General features: G+C 38.7%; 1 protein-coding gene across 1 annotated transcript in view; it reads left to right on the top strand.

Annotated features, from left to right (window-relative positions):
* ATP13A4 (ATPase 13A4) overlaps positions 1 to 13,244 on the top strand; it is a gene marked incomplete at its 5' end in the record, with an annotated part of 88,686 nt that extends 75,442 nt beyond the window's left edge. Inside the window, 5 exons of the mRNA XM_008071810.2 lie at positions 399 to 570; positions 1,599 to 1,792; positions 3,133 to 3,221; positions 7,288 to 7,368; positions 12,808 to 13,244. Of these exons, the coding sequence (XP_008070001.1) occupies positions 399 to 570; positions 1,599 to 1,792; positions 3,133 to 3,221; positions 7,288 to 7,368; positions 12,808 to 13,020 (749 nt within the window). The remainder of the gene's footprint in view (positions 1 to 398; positions 571 to 1,598; positions 1,793 to 3,132; positions 3,222 to 7,287; positions 7,369 to 12,807) is intronic.
* Positions 13,245 to 14,731: the final 1,487 nt, after the last annotated feature.

Here is a 14,731-nt window from a genome sequence, read left to right as displayed (position 1 = left end):
TTTTTAGCTTTGGATAAATTTCCAGAAGTGGAATCCTTATGTTAGAAGTAATGAACATTTTTTAATCTTCATATTTATTGCCAAATTATTCTGCAAAAAGTTTGCATCAATTTACATTCCAACAAGTAGTATATGAGGGGTTGCATTTCATCACTTCCTTACTGGTAATTTAATGGTTTTTTCCTATTTAACAGGCAAAAACAATGACAACTTGTGGTTCTATGACTGCTCTTTTAAGAATCCTTCATATGGCTTAAAATTTGAATCCATTAATTGTTTTTTTTCCCCTCAGTTTGTGAAATACTCCAATTTGTCCATTGTTTTTTAGATGTATGAGCCAAATGACTTACACCATTCTTCCTTCTCTCATAAATATAAAATTTGAATTCATTTTGTAGTGAATCTAAATGGTGCCTACCCCAAGCTGGTGCCTTTCAGACCTGCAGGTCGGCTGATCTCTCCACCTCTGTTGCTCTCTGTGATTTTCAACATTCTTCTCAGCTTGGTCATGCATATTGTGGGCTTCATCCTGGTTCAGAAGCAGCCTTGGTATTCCATGGAGATAAACAGGTATGATTACAGTCTCAATTTCAGCTTCTCATTTCTAATCTCTATCAAACATCATCTGGCCAATATGATGAGAGGGAAATGGGTCTTTATTCTGTCAAAGGTTTTGACTTTATAACTCCCTTGGACAATTTTCCAGTGATTGTTTCTTCTCTGTGGTACAGTTTGATGTATCATTCATTAGCACATATCTTTGCCTGTGTTATCTATGACCATCTTTTCTACCAGTGGTGACCATGGATTATAGTTTGCCTGAGCAGCCCCTTAAGTGTTGTCCCAATGAAACTAGTAGAGGTATACTTTTCATCTTCAGAACTGTCCCTTTTAGATGACAAGTTATATATTTAGCCTACTTCTAAATTATTAGAGATCTTAAGCCACTTAGGGAAGAATCATGACTTACTCATTTCCTTAACTTATAGCTTTTGTATACATGGTGGGTACACAATTTGTTGAATATTAATATTTATTAACTTATTAATAAATAATAAAATTGCTTTTGGCTGGGCATGGTGGCTCAAGTCTGTAATCCCAGCACTTTGGGAAGCTGAGGTAAGAGGATTGCCTGAGCCCATGGTTTTGAGACCAGCCTGGGCAACTTGGCGAGACTTCATCTCTATAATAAAAATCGAAAAATTAGCCGGGCATGGTAGTGCACGCCTGTAGTTCTGTCTACTTGGAAGGCTGAAGTGGAAAGATCACCTGAACCCAGTGGGTCAATGCTGGGGTGGCCATGAGTGTGCCACTGCACTCTAGCCTGGGCGATGGAGTGAGACTCCAACTCAAATAATGATAATAATAATAGTAACAATTGGCTTTCTGTCTCTCTGTCTCTGCCCTCCCTCCAAAATGGTTCTATCTGTCCTTGTTTCTTTCTCCTTATTTTTCAGTATATTTTTAAAAACCAAAGTGTAGGCAATTATAGAAGCACTGAATATCTTCTCTGGACACTGCATGGAGTCATGTAAATACAAATGCTCTATAAGGGTTTGTCATCTTACTTCATTAGCTTTTTTTGGTTTCCTTTTTAGTGCCTCCACAGAGCAAAACAAAAGCGTCTCAAAATTAACACTTTCTCCAACTGCTCCAGAAAAAAATGGAAGTAACAGTGCCTTCACAAGTTTTGAGAATACTACTATATGGTTCTTGGGAACAATCAACTGTATCATTGTGGCTCTCATATTCTCTAAAGGAAAACCATTTAGGCAGCCAACCTATAAAAACTGTGAGTAAAATTGTATTGGGTCAGAGGTGAGAAGTCATCAGAAAGGAGAACAGACATGCCCAGGCCACTTAGAGAGCAGCTACAGAGTCGGCTTTTATCTAGAGTCTCCTGACTTCCACTCTAGGCTGTGTAAAACACACTGTGCGGCCTCGTTTTCATAGTTCATTGTTCCATCTTTAAAAACTGCACTAAATACAAGGGCTTCTTTCTCCATCTTTTCTCTTCACCAGAAGTTTGTCTGTAAGTGTCTTTTCTTGACATCATTCCTGATTGGGAAGATACATTTATTTTTCTACTTGCTGCTACTTGTCAGGAGATAAGTGGAACAGCACTTAGTTGGACCCTGTCTCTTGCCATGAAGGTAATGGTCAGAGTAGGATTACATTGTGGTAGGATGGGAGAGGGTCCAGTCTGAGGAACCTGACTATAGAGGAGTGTGGAGGCTCTTGGCCATGGTACCTCCTACATCCTTATATTCTGGGGTGGGGTGGGTGTTTGGAGAGGAAGTGGGTGACCTGTTTAATCTCTAGCACATTTATTTGTGTATTATTGCCACCTCTCTAATTAGGAAAATTCAAAGCCCAAATTGAACAATCAATATCCTCATACAAGTTTGCATGTTCATAGAAAATTATTTTGCTCTTCTTTTGAGGATGAGGAAGCAGTCAAATACTGACCTTTGCATGACTACAACTTAAATTTCTTCATTTACAACCTTCCTTTATTCCATAAAAGGATTTGAGGCAGATGATTTGCATTCAGGAGACTCAGATACTTGGATGTTTTCAAGGCATTTATTGAACAAGTGTTTTGTCAATGTTAACATATATATATATATATATATATGGTATATATGTATATATATGTATACATATGCATATGTATGTATACATATGATTATATATGTATATGTATATATGTAGATATATGTATATGTATATATGGTATGTATATATGTATATGTATATATATGGTGTGTGTATATATATGGTGTATATATATGGTTTATATATATATATGGTAACATTGAAAAATACTTGTTCAATAAATGCCTTGAAAACATAAATATATGTATATATATATACACACACATATATATACACACACACATACACTTATAACATGCATGTGAAAATTTTCACTTGCCTCAGGACATGCATAGAAATTGTAGAGGTGAGACTCACTGCATAGAAATGAGTACTTTCTATCTATTATGCTGTGATTGGATGTGGAAATCAAGTAAATTTAATCAGTGTTAATCTAGGATATGTCTGTCAGTAGATGTGACATTTTATACCCGGATTTTCTCAACATCATAGTTTGTGTTCTTATTTCCTCAGATGTATTTGTCCTTGTGCTGGTCATACAGCTGAGTGTGTGTCTATTCATTCTATTTGCTGATATACCAGAATTATATAGACGTTTGGATGTAAGTCTCCTCTTGGATATGATGATGTTTTATAGTTATATAACAGTCTGACTTCAAAAAACAGGTCACAATTGCAATTGACATGGATTCTTGACATCAATTATTCTTTTGGGATGGTAGAGTTAAAAAGAATGCTAAATTGATCCATATTTTTTAGTTAGGCTGGCCAGGAAATAAAATTCTATCTAGTCTTGCTTTCCTGAGACTAAAAACAGACTTTGAAAAGTACTGAATATTTTTCTTCTAAAAGATCCCCCGTAAGACTGGAAAATCTATTTACACATTTTCTCTTTCAATTTTGAGAGGATTTTCTCCTACATGCTTCTGTTTTGAAGCTGTTTAAAACAGATTTGGCTATAACATTTTCTTGGATAATACTCAAGTATGTATTTACATTTTTAAACCTCTTTGAAGACCTGTTTTCTGTATGTTCATATTTAATGCTTTTAAAACTTGCTTTCAAAGAGCCATACTTTACCTTATGAGCTCTGTTATATTTTGTACTATTGAGACAGTTATGAAAACCTATAAGATACCAAAATTTTATATAGTCTAGCAAGGGAAAAATATATTTTGATTTTTCTAACCTATTCTACTTTCAAATTAAAATTTAATCCTTGCTAAGTGTTCCTTACATCAACAAATACAATACCGGAGAGGTAATTAAAGAAACTGAACTCTTTTATCTTATTCATTCTTGTATTACTAGTGCCTTTCAAAATGAATGGCAAAAAATGGCAAAGGAATGGTTGATTGATCATTGTATATCAAGTTCCTGTATATGGATGAGCATTTGCAACACACAGTGAATTCCAAATCCACAATGCCTTCACAAACCCACAGTGACATTTGACATACTAACTAGTATCTACAGTCATTTTTTTAATAAGCGCATTACTGTGATTAGCAGTGTAATTACCATTGTTGTTAAGTGTCTTCATGAATTAGATTAAGTACTCATGGAAATGAATTGTCTTTGCCCTTTAGTAGTCTAAGTGAGTTAAAACTTAATCCCGCATCAGTTAAGATATATTTAGTTTGGCATAACTTTTTAATAGATGAAGACTCTTACAGAGAGGTTGGGACCTCTGCTATAACAAAATAGGGAACATATTTGATTGGGAGAGAACATGTAGAGTCATTGTTAACATGACTGCCAAGGATTCTGCAAAGAATTATTGTTCACTTTTAAAATAATTATTTTACATATGATTACATAATATGTGTTCATTTTAGATAATGTAGAATATGTAGGCAAGGAAAATCATAACTATATCCTTCCCTCTTTCAAAATTCATATGTTGGCCAGGCTTGGTGGCTCAGCCTGTAATCCCAAACCTTGGGAGGCCAAGGCAAGTGGAAGTTCGAGACCAGCCTGGGCAATTTGGTGAGACCTTGTCTCTACAATAAATAAAAAATTAGCCAGATATGGTAGCATGTGCTTGGAAGACTGAGGTGGAAGGATTGCCTGAGCTCAGCAGGTCAAGGATGTGGTGGCTGTGAGCATGCCACTGCACTACAGCCTGGGCAACGGAGTGAGACTAAAACTCAAAAATAAAAAATAAAAAAATTCATATGTTATAAATGCACATTGATTTATAAAGTTTATTTTCTCTTTTTTTTTGAGTTGGAGTCTCACTCTGTCGCCCAGACTGGAGTGTAGTGGCACACTCCCAGCCACCACAGCCTCGACCTGCTGGGCTCTGGGGATCCTTGTGCCTCAGCCTTCCAAGTAGCTGGAACTACAGGCACGTGCTACCACGCCCAGCTAATTTTTTAAAAATTTATTGTAGAGATGAGGTCTCGCCAAGTTGCCCAGGCGAGTTGCGAACCCTCAGGCTCAGGCAATCCACTTACCTCGGCCTCCCAAAGCGTGGGTTTACAGGCTGAGCCACCGAGCCCAGCCAGTTTATTTTTTTTGAAGTGGAATCATGCTGTCTTACAACCTAAATACTGCTCACTTAAAAAAAATACATTATTTTAATAGAAAATACATTCATTTGGTTTAAAACCCAAAAGTTGGCCAGGCGTGGTGGCTGAAGCCTGTAATCCCAGCACTTTGGGAGGCCGAAGCAGATGGAGTGCCTGAACCCAAGGGTTTGAGACTGGCCTGGGCAACATGGCGAGACCTCGTCTCTATGATAAATCAAAAATAAGCTGGCCATGGTAGCGTGTGCCCGTCGTTCCAGCTACTTGAAAGGCTGAGGAGGAAGGATCACCGGAGCCCAGCAGGTTGACACTGGGGTGGCCTTGAGTATGCCACTGCACTACAGCCTGGGTGACAGAGTGAGACTCCAACTCAAAAAGAATGAATAAATAAATAAATAAAATCCAAAAGTTTAAAAAGTTATACAGTAAAAATCTCCATTCTATCCTAGTTCTCCAGATATCAGTTCTCCTCTCTGGAGGCAACTAATGACACCAGTTTACACCAGTCTATTTTACATATTTTGGAACATAATTTATACACATGCATAGAAATATGTACATATTTTATATATATACATATACATATATACATTTACATATATATATATTCTTCTCTCAAACTTTGCACAACTAGTAGAAAAGTGTTACATTTGTTCAGGTCTTCTGAGATGTAGATGTCAAGGTGAGACGAGTTGCACAAGAGATCTTAGAGGAAATGCCTGTGGGGGGGGAAGGGGAAAGTAGGAAGCCAGAGGAGGTGGGAGAGGCATCATACTATGATGTGGGTCTGGCCCCTATGAAAGGGATAGGGAAGGAAGGCTGGATGAGTAGAGTGTCGGACTACAGTGAGGTTCTAAGAAAGCCAGACCAGAGTTGCCCATTGGGAATGTCTAGTGTCTCACAGGAATGAGTCTGACTAGAATACATGCTGTACTCCCTTATTGACTGTGAGCCGCCCATGGAAATTACGAATTTAGAGTGGATGTGGTGGTAGACTCTGTGCGCAGCAGCTGGGACATCCATAATTTATCCTCCTTGCCCACAGAAGATCTGAGTGGAAGATTTTAATGGTTGCTACAGCCACACACACATTCCTGAACCTTGCTTCTTTCATGTAGCAGCATATTTTGGTAACTGTTTCATATCAGTACATAAAATTTTCTTTTTCTTTTTAATGGGCATATAGCATTTCATTACATATAAATTTATGTTCTATACATATGACCTATATACCATATGCCATACTTTATATGCAGTCATCTATTGATATTTAAGTTGTTTTCTATTTTTAACTATTACAAACAAAACTGCAATAAAATAAGTTGTACACATATCATTTTAGCCTTCTACAAATATATCTCTGAGATGAATTCCTGAAATTGTATTTGAATTTCTAACGTTGAGAGCATTGTCCTCCAGAGAGTTGTATCAGTTTTTACTCCCATGAAGGTATGAGACAATGTATAAGGCAGTGCTGGTTTTCATTCATTCATTGATCCACTGATTGGTTTATTCAACATACATATATATCAGAGGGGTTGGGGAAGACATGGAAAGCGGGGAAAGGGAAAATAACAAGCTTGATTTCAGTGCTACTTGCTCCTTTGACAAGTACCCTCATATGCACAGTCCTGAGGGTGAGTCCTGATCCAGTGCTAAAAGTCTCTGGCTTGGCAGGGGAGAGATGTGTCACCAGAGAGAGAAGGACAGTGCTACCCAGGGTGGGAGTTTGATATGCGCAACCTCAGAGCCTCTGTGGATAAAGCCACACTCTTGCATTCCCTCTTAAAGACAAAACATAGCAGGAAAACAAAAAATAATTTTACTACTTTTGATTGCAGAGTGACCAAGATTACTTTAGAAAATTTAGAAATTATAATAAAAAAAGAAAGATAAAAGAAAAAAAACAACAATCGTGGTTCCCAAATCATTGGGATTATTGAGTATAATCTTTCCACACTTTTTTCCTGGGCATACATGTATCGAAATTATTTATACATATATAAAATACATATATGTAATATACATAATAGTGGATATTACACACAAGACTTATAACCTGTGAAAATATGCAATGTGAACATTTTTCCAGCACACATCTGTCTTCAGCTAACTGTGCTTCGCCCTCTCCCACCAGTTGCTCTGCACTCCAGTCCTGTGGAGGGTCTACATCGTCATCATGCTCAGCTTCAATTTCATTGTGTCCCTTGTTGCAGAGGTAAGCACCCTTAGGCTGCTGATCCCTGTGTGTGGAGTGTTGCGGGGAAGAAGATTTTTGGGAGTCCTAAAGTGGAACTTCAGCTGCAAGGGCTCAACAGTGCTAGGGGCTCCCTTCCTCTACAACATGAATGATGGTGCTTTCCTCTGATGAGTTTCAAACGAGGCATTCGTTTCCCCATCTATAAAGTGGGGCTGGGGAGAATGGAATGCTGATCACTAAGGTCCTATTCATTTCTACAGTTTTCAAATAAAGACCCACACAGTTTTCTTTTTAAAATTGAAGTACGATTCACACACCATAAAATTCACTATTTGAAAAAATATACAATTCGGTGCTTTTTAGTATATTCACTGAGTTGTACAACCATCAACACTAGCTAATTGTAGAACATTTTTATCATCCCAAAAGAAATCCTGTACTTACTAGCAGTGGCCGCTTTTGCCCCTTCCCTATCCCTCAGCCCTCTGGCAATTACTGATCTACTTTCTGCCTACTCTGGACATTTTGTATAAATGGAATCATACAATATGTGGTCTTTTGTGTCTGGCTTCTTTCACTTAACAATTGAATTATTTTTACTTTACAGTTGGGAAACGAGATTCATAGTGAACTTTTCTAGCTCTTGCTCTTCAGCTCCCATTGGCTCCACACCCTCAGTGAAATGAGCTTGTGCTCCCCTCTTTCTTTCTCTCTTACCCCTCAGTGCTGTCAGACACAATCTCCATTCCTCAAAGCTGGCTGTTGGGCAGAGGGTGGCCCTGAAAAGTTATCTATGACTTGAAAGAAGTGAGAAACAGGATTCCATCTCTTCCTATTCCTGCTTTGCGTCACAAAGCTAGAATTGTTTCAGTGAATAGGGTGTTCATGGTGAGCATTGAGCACCTACAGCCTGACTTTCCTGCAGTGTTGTGCAGGCAGGAGGTCAATGAACCTTCCTTTCTATGCAGAGAAAAGGCTGTACAGGAGCTGGACGCAGAATAGGGCATAGAATTCAGGTACTGGAGTTTCTTTCTATGTGCTAATCCAGAGTTTCTCAAAATTAAGTGGGCATCAGAATCACCTGGAGGGCTTGTTTTGCCACAGATTGTTGGACCCTACCCTCAGCTTCTCTGATTCAACAGGTCTGGAGTGAATGTACGAGTTCGCATTGCTAACTTGTTGTCAGGTGATTCTTATGTGACTGGTTCAGGGACCGCACTATGAGAAGCACTATGCCAAACCCGATGGTCTCCAATGTAACCAAATTAATCAAAGAGCATCACTATGGGTGTCCTCAGACTGAGCTGCAGAAAGATGGTCTTTGCCCTCTGAAGGATAATCCAATGTATATATCTTATACTTATCCACAAGCACAGAATTTCCTTGGTTTAGGGCAACTTTCCCCCAGTTCTATGTATTAAAAGACTATTCCATCCTCGAGGGCACAGCTGTGGTTCTCTCCTCTTTAAGAATCTTTCCCAATGCCTGGGTCCGTTAGGCACGTAACAACACTCAACTAATAGCGGCTTAAACAATAAAGATATTTATTGACTCAGCAAAAAAGTTGAAGGTAGGTGGCTTTAGGACTGGTTTAATGTCTCAGTGGTGTCATTAGGAGTCCACATTCTTTTACCTGGCCAGCCCCCTATTCTTCAGTGTGGTCTTTTACATTGGTGCGTGTTGCTTCTGATATCTAGATAACTTCCATGTTGCTGGACGTTATATCTATTTTCAGTGCAGGAAGAAAATGAAGGAGAGTCATCAGTAAGATTTTTCTCTCAAATTTGAACCTTTTATCAGGAAACAAGACTTTTCCTGCAGGCCACCAGCAGATTTCCTTTTATGCTTTATTGGCTAGAATTGTGTCTCATTGTCATGAATAGAAAGGATTCCGGGAAAGTGGATCCATGTCAAAAGTTAGACTGATTAGCTTAGACTGTTTATTGCTATTTTTTCCACTTTAGGTAGACAGGAAAGAGTTGGGAGGAAATGGGCTGTAGGGTAATCAAATATCAATGTTTTCCATAATACCCTAGTAGGAAGCCTTTCCTCTTTTGGTGTATTGCAGCTAAGAGCACAAGTTCAGAGATAGTCTACCTGGGTTTGAATCCTGACTCTACCACTTTCTTGCTGTTTTGGGGCAAATTACTCTACTTTTCTATCTCTGTTTCCTCATGTACAGAGGAAGAATGGATATAATAATGATATCTTTCTTCATGGGACTATTGACATATACACAGTGAAATGCACATGGTAGGTATTTAATAAACACAAGCTATTATTCTGTTACCTCTTGTGGTACGTATCATTTCTTACTTCATATCGATCAGTCACTCAGTCATTTCTTCATTCATTCTTTCCACAAGAATTTGTAGACCATGAGCCATGTTCTAGGATACTATGCTAGGGGCATAAGTATGATAGAGGAGTAGACCTAAGAATCTAAAGATATAAAGAGAACATGTGCTTTAGTTACTTGTGTATAAGTTTATTCTCCTCACCTGCCATTAAATCCTGTTAGCTACAACCCATCTTAGAAACTCTAGCTCCTAAAACACTACTGTATTTCTAGAAGGAGCCAGATAAAGTTTTATTGAATTATTAAATGCAAGAAGTGACCCTGTTCACCCCAGCAGATGGAGAAGGTAATTTGATGCTCATGAAAGATGCGTTTCTTTTTTTCTCATGTTAAGTGAGAAATAGAAGAGATGCAGCCATGGATGTTTAGTGTGGGTTCCCAGCAGCTTCTAAATTGAAAAGTAACATTAAAGGGTGCCAGATCCCACCCCCAGGCCTTTCTACTGCAATTTCCGTCCAGTTGCTCAGAGTTACACTTTTCCTTGCTGTCATTAAGGACAAACGGAAGTCATCTGAGGCTTTGGTGAAGGCAGTTGCAATGGAGGAATATGGACACTAAGATTTCCTACTTCGTGAGATGAACCTAGAAGAGTAGGTTAAGATCCCAAGTTTTTTCTCAGGTGGCTCCAGGCTTTTGTGTCAAAAGCAATTAAGGGTTCCTGGGTTGGGTTGGGCTTTGCTAACCCCATACTGTCTGGCCAGCCTGTGGCATAGATGACTCAGAGAGTTTTCTGAGCGACAGGCATGGAGCTTTCCGGGAGACGGACATACCTCTTTTTGCACAGTTCTGAATACTGTCTGGTCCACTGATGTTAATTCTGGTCCTAACCCTAATTGTAGAGCAGCCAGAAAACAATCAGGTTTGAATGAGACCTTATCCTTACTATGCCGGTTCTCATGATCCAACCTCCAGCTGAGAGGCACAGAGAGCTAACGTGGATAGCTTTATTGGCCCCCGCCTTTTAAAATGTTGCTTATGTGTTTGTATATGGGTATGTTTGTATGTATGAATTATTTGAGTAGCCAGTCAGAAGAGTTCATGTGGGGAAATTTTTTTAAAGAAATGGAATCTCATCAAGGCTTTCCTTTTGTTTCTAGTTCTGTATTTTATTTAGAGTATAGAATAACAGGACAGATCACCTCTAGTGCCTCAATTTCCCCTACCACCAAGGTGATACAGGTCATCATACTCTTAGAATTAAAAAAGGCTCAAGGCAAGGTGTAGAGCACTAAAGTGTGTGTGTGTGTGTGTGTGTGTGTGTGTGTTGTTTCATCTGTTTTCAGTCCCACTAAATTGTCCTAGAGGTAAGTTAGATTTTAAAACCTTTAATTCATATCAATGCCCTGCCTTATCCCAGTTCTAAGAAGAACTACTTTTCTTTTGTTAATTAAGGAGGACAAAAAAACCTTGCTGTGGGAAAGTAGACTAACAGGTCTGGCCAGGTGAGCCCCAAGGTTTCCCAGAGGCTGATGTGATGGCTTTGTGAGGCTTTAACAGCTTGCCAGCCAGTAATCAGATGATTACTTTTCAGAGGAAGAATTCAGACTAGCTATTTTCTCTTCCTCTCGTGGGCATTGGGACCCAAATAGCAAAGATGGGTGGATTTTAGGAAAACTATCTCTGGCAAAGTTCTCTGTAGACCCTACAGAATTAACCCTTTCAATTTAGTGAAGATATCACTGATGGTCACCAACACCAGTTATAATTTTGTGGGATAGCTTCTCATAGTTTTTCTTTGTCTTATTCATGATAACCTCTAAGATCTAACTTTGTGACAAAAATGGAACATTAATATGGTAACTTCTCATGCACTCTGTATTGTAAGTTATAACTTGGGCTCTGTTTGAGGCTGGGTCTAAGATATGAAGTAAAATGGCATTTCAAAAGGTTTCCAAAGAGGCATATCTTTTATAATCCCAAAAATGTATTTCAAAGAAGGTGAAGGTTAGAGGCATGTGTGAACAAGGCCACAGTGCACAGCCATTTGCTAAATGAGTAGTTCAGAAGGGTGGGCAAAAGGAAAAAGCCATGCCCTACCATACTCTGCATTGTAAGGGGATTTATATTATCTGTACAACAAACATAGGGAAGGGGTTATTCTAATCACTGAGCCTCAGATATGGTATGTTAGTCTGTTTAGTGTTGCCATAAAGGAATACCTGAGGCTGGGTAATTTACAAAGAAAGGGGGTTTATTTGGTTCACGGTTCTGCAGACTATACAGGAAGCACAGTGCCAGCATCTGCTTTTGGTGAAGGTCTCAGGAAGTTTACAGTCATGGCAGAAAGTCGAAGGGGAACTGGTATGTCACGTGGTATGAGAGGGAGCAAGAGAGAGGGAAGGAGGTGTTGAGCTCTTTTAAACAACCAGATCTCAAGTGCACTAATAGAGCGAGTACTCACTCATTATAGCAGGAAGGGTACCAAGCCATTTACAAGGGATCCACCCCTCCAACTCAAACACCTTCCACCATGCCCCACCTCCAACATTGAACTTCACATTGCAACATGAGATTTGGAAAAGACAAACATCCAAACTAAATCATAGTGTAATTAATTTGCTCATAGTAGATGTCAGTGCTGGGATTTGAATCCAGATCGGTTCAACGCCAAGACTGTGGCTTATATTTCAATTTTCATCCAACCGTGTTTATAGATATGCAGTAATATCTCAGAGTGTATCAAAGAGACATCATACATGGGGCACATCTTTCTATAGGGTCAATTCCATTTGGTGGTAAGTAATTTTAAATGTCATTTTTTATTAAATCAAATATGGATATGCATGGAATATAATATAGATTTGAATGATTTTAAATTTAATTTAGATGTGAGATTTTGTCTTTGAGGCAGGCCATTTCAAACTATGCTCCCAGATTCTTGAAACTTTGTACTTCTTTCTTTTGCAGAAGAGTTACTTATTAGGAAAGTCTGAGAATGCAAGAGTTGTCTAATGAAATCACCTTAGATTTGCCCAGAGCTCCAGTTCTTTGTCAAGCTGGACCTAAGTAGTCATTGCTCTGTGAGTGTTGTAGCATCAAAACATTTGACCTCTGATTGTAAAAAGTAATTTTTACTTTTTTTATTTTTTATTTTTCAGGAGGCTATTATTGAAAATCGGGCTCTATGGATGATGATCAAAAGGTGTTTTGGCTATCGATCAAAAAGCCAGTATCGGATATGGCAGAGGGACTTGGCAAATGACCCCAGTTGGCCCCCACTAAACCAAACCTCCTACTCCAATATACCAGGGTGTGGCAGAGGGGTTTCTTACAGCAATCCAGTGTTTGAGAGCAATGAAGAACAACTTTGAAGAAACTGTGATATCCAAGTTGATATTGTAGAAAAATGATGACAGAAGTGACCAATTTCAGTGATTTTAAAAGAATGAGACTCTTTCAATATCAACTGGAATTTCAGGCATAAATAGCAAATCATGATGACAAATTAAAGTTTGATAAACTACTTTCTACAGAGAAGTACATTGACCCAGAAGAGTGATTTCCTCTTGGCTTCTAAAGATATTGGAGGTGTTCAGTGGAGTAAAAGTGGACTAAAGATTGCCATAGACCAAGAGATCAGCAGGCTGAAGGGGAAGAATATATAATTTTTCTTCTTAGGACAATACTTTCCTTTAAAAAAATGTGTTGAGGGTCAGTAGTACTATGTATACTCATGAAGTTGTAACATGTTGAAGATCATTTTAAAATTTTTACTTCACTGATGAAAAAACTAATGCATGGGAACCATCACACCAGTCTTCACTGTCTGGTTTCCTTTTTTTTGTAGTACTTTTCAGATTTGAAACTTTTTCATCTACTTCTGGCCTTCTCCTACACATAATCAAGGATGAGCTCAGCCTATGCTGCAATAACTAACAACCCCCAGATCTCAGTACCTTAACACAAAAGAACTTCTTTCATGGTCCAGGTGACTTTCCAGAACAGCTGTTCTTACAGTGGTGTCTGCTTCAATCTATGACTCTACCAACTCAACTTGAGTAATCCATGTTCACTGTGATGGGGAAAGGAAGAAATTGGAGGTCACACATGGGCTTTTCACTGCCTCACCTTAAAAGTGGCAAACATCTCTTTCCCTACCCACATCCTATCAGCCAGGGATCTGACCAAGGAACTGGGAAATACAGTGTCCTGTATTTAGGGATGCTTCATGGGCTTATGACCTGTCACTGCACAGGGCCCTGTGCTTACAAGAACTCCATGTTTGGTTTTATGCTCTGTCGTTTCCATATCGAAATTCTTAATTTTTGAACGAGGGTCTCCATATTTTCATTTTGCATCAGGTCCCACAAATGATGTAGTTGGTCTGGGATGTCTTCTTGGGAAGAAAAAGAAAGTAGTAGATCAAAGAGCAGTAGTGGTGTCCACTAAACTGCTTTTGCTGACACTGTGAACATCTCCTATGATCTGGAAATCCCTCATGTCACATACCCAACTACAGAAATTTTCATGCCTCTACTCTATTATTTTTGAGAAATATTTGTCTTGTGCTACATACAGCATTATACGTCATCAATGATGTAAGTCCCTACACAATCTATACATTTTTTTTTTAGGTTTGAGCCTTCAGTTTCCAGAAAACTAGAATTATCTTTATTTTATCATGATTACAGTTTGGTTATATTGGGTTCATTCAGTGTAGAAAACACTCAGGTTTCTGTTAGCTTGGGAGACAACACTGAATTCTAGGGAAACATCCGAATATAGTATTTTAAAGCAAAAGCAGAACTTTTGTTATGAACATTAAATCCTAAGTGAATGTTCCGAGCAGGGGACTGAGCATTCTGGCCTGGGCTGGCTTTGCTACTTGTCAACAGTATCTGCAAGCATTCCTTTCCCTGACTGTGAGCTCTTGAGCATGGTTGGTGGTTCTTTGACTCTAGCTGATTCCGGGAACATGGTGTCTCCTAGCCATGCAAATACCTTGTTGCTTTTGGTTTTAAAATAGGATACTAAGATATTTCAGTATTCCAAGGCTGCAGAATCACTGTCTTTTTATTGCTA

Source organism: Carlito syrichta, unplaced genomic scaffold (assembly GCF_000164805.1).
Source record: "Carlito syrichta isolate Samal-C Ts95f unplaced genomic scaffold, Tarsius_syrichta-2.0.1 Scaffold314728, whole genome shotgun sequence".
Classification (NCBI taxonomy): Eukaryota; Metazoa; Chordata; class Mammalia; order Primates; family Tarsiidae; genus Carlito; species Carlito syrichta.
The sequence above is the reverse complement of the archived record's forward strand: the minus strand, read 5'-3'. Positions and strand labels throughout refer to the sequence as shown.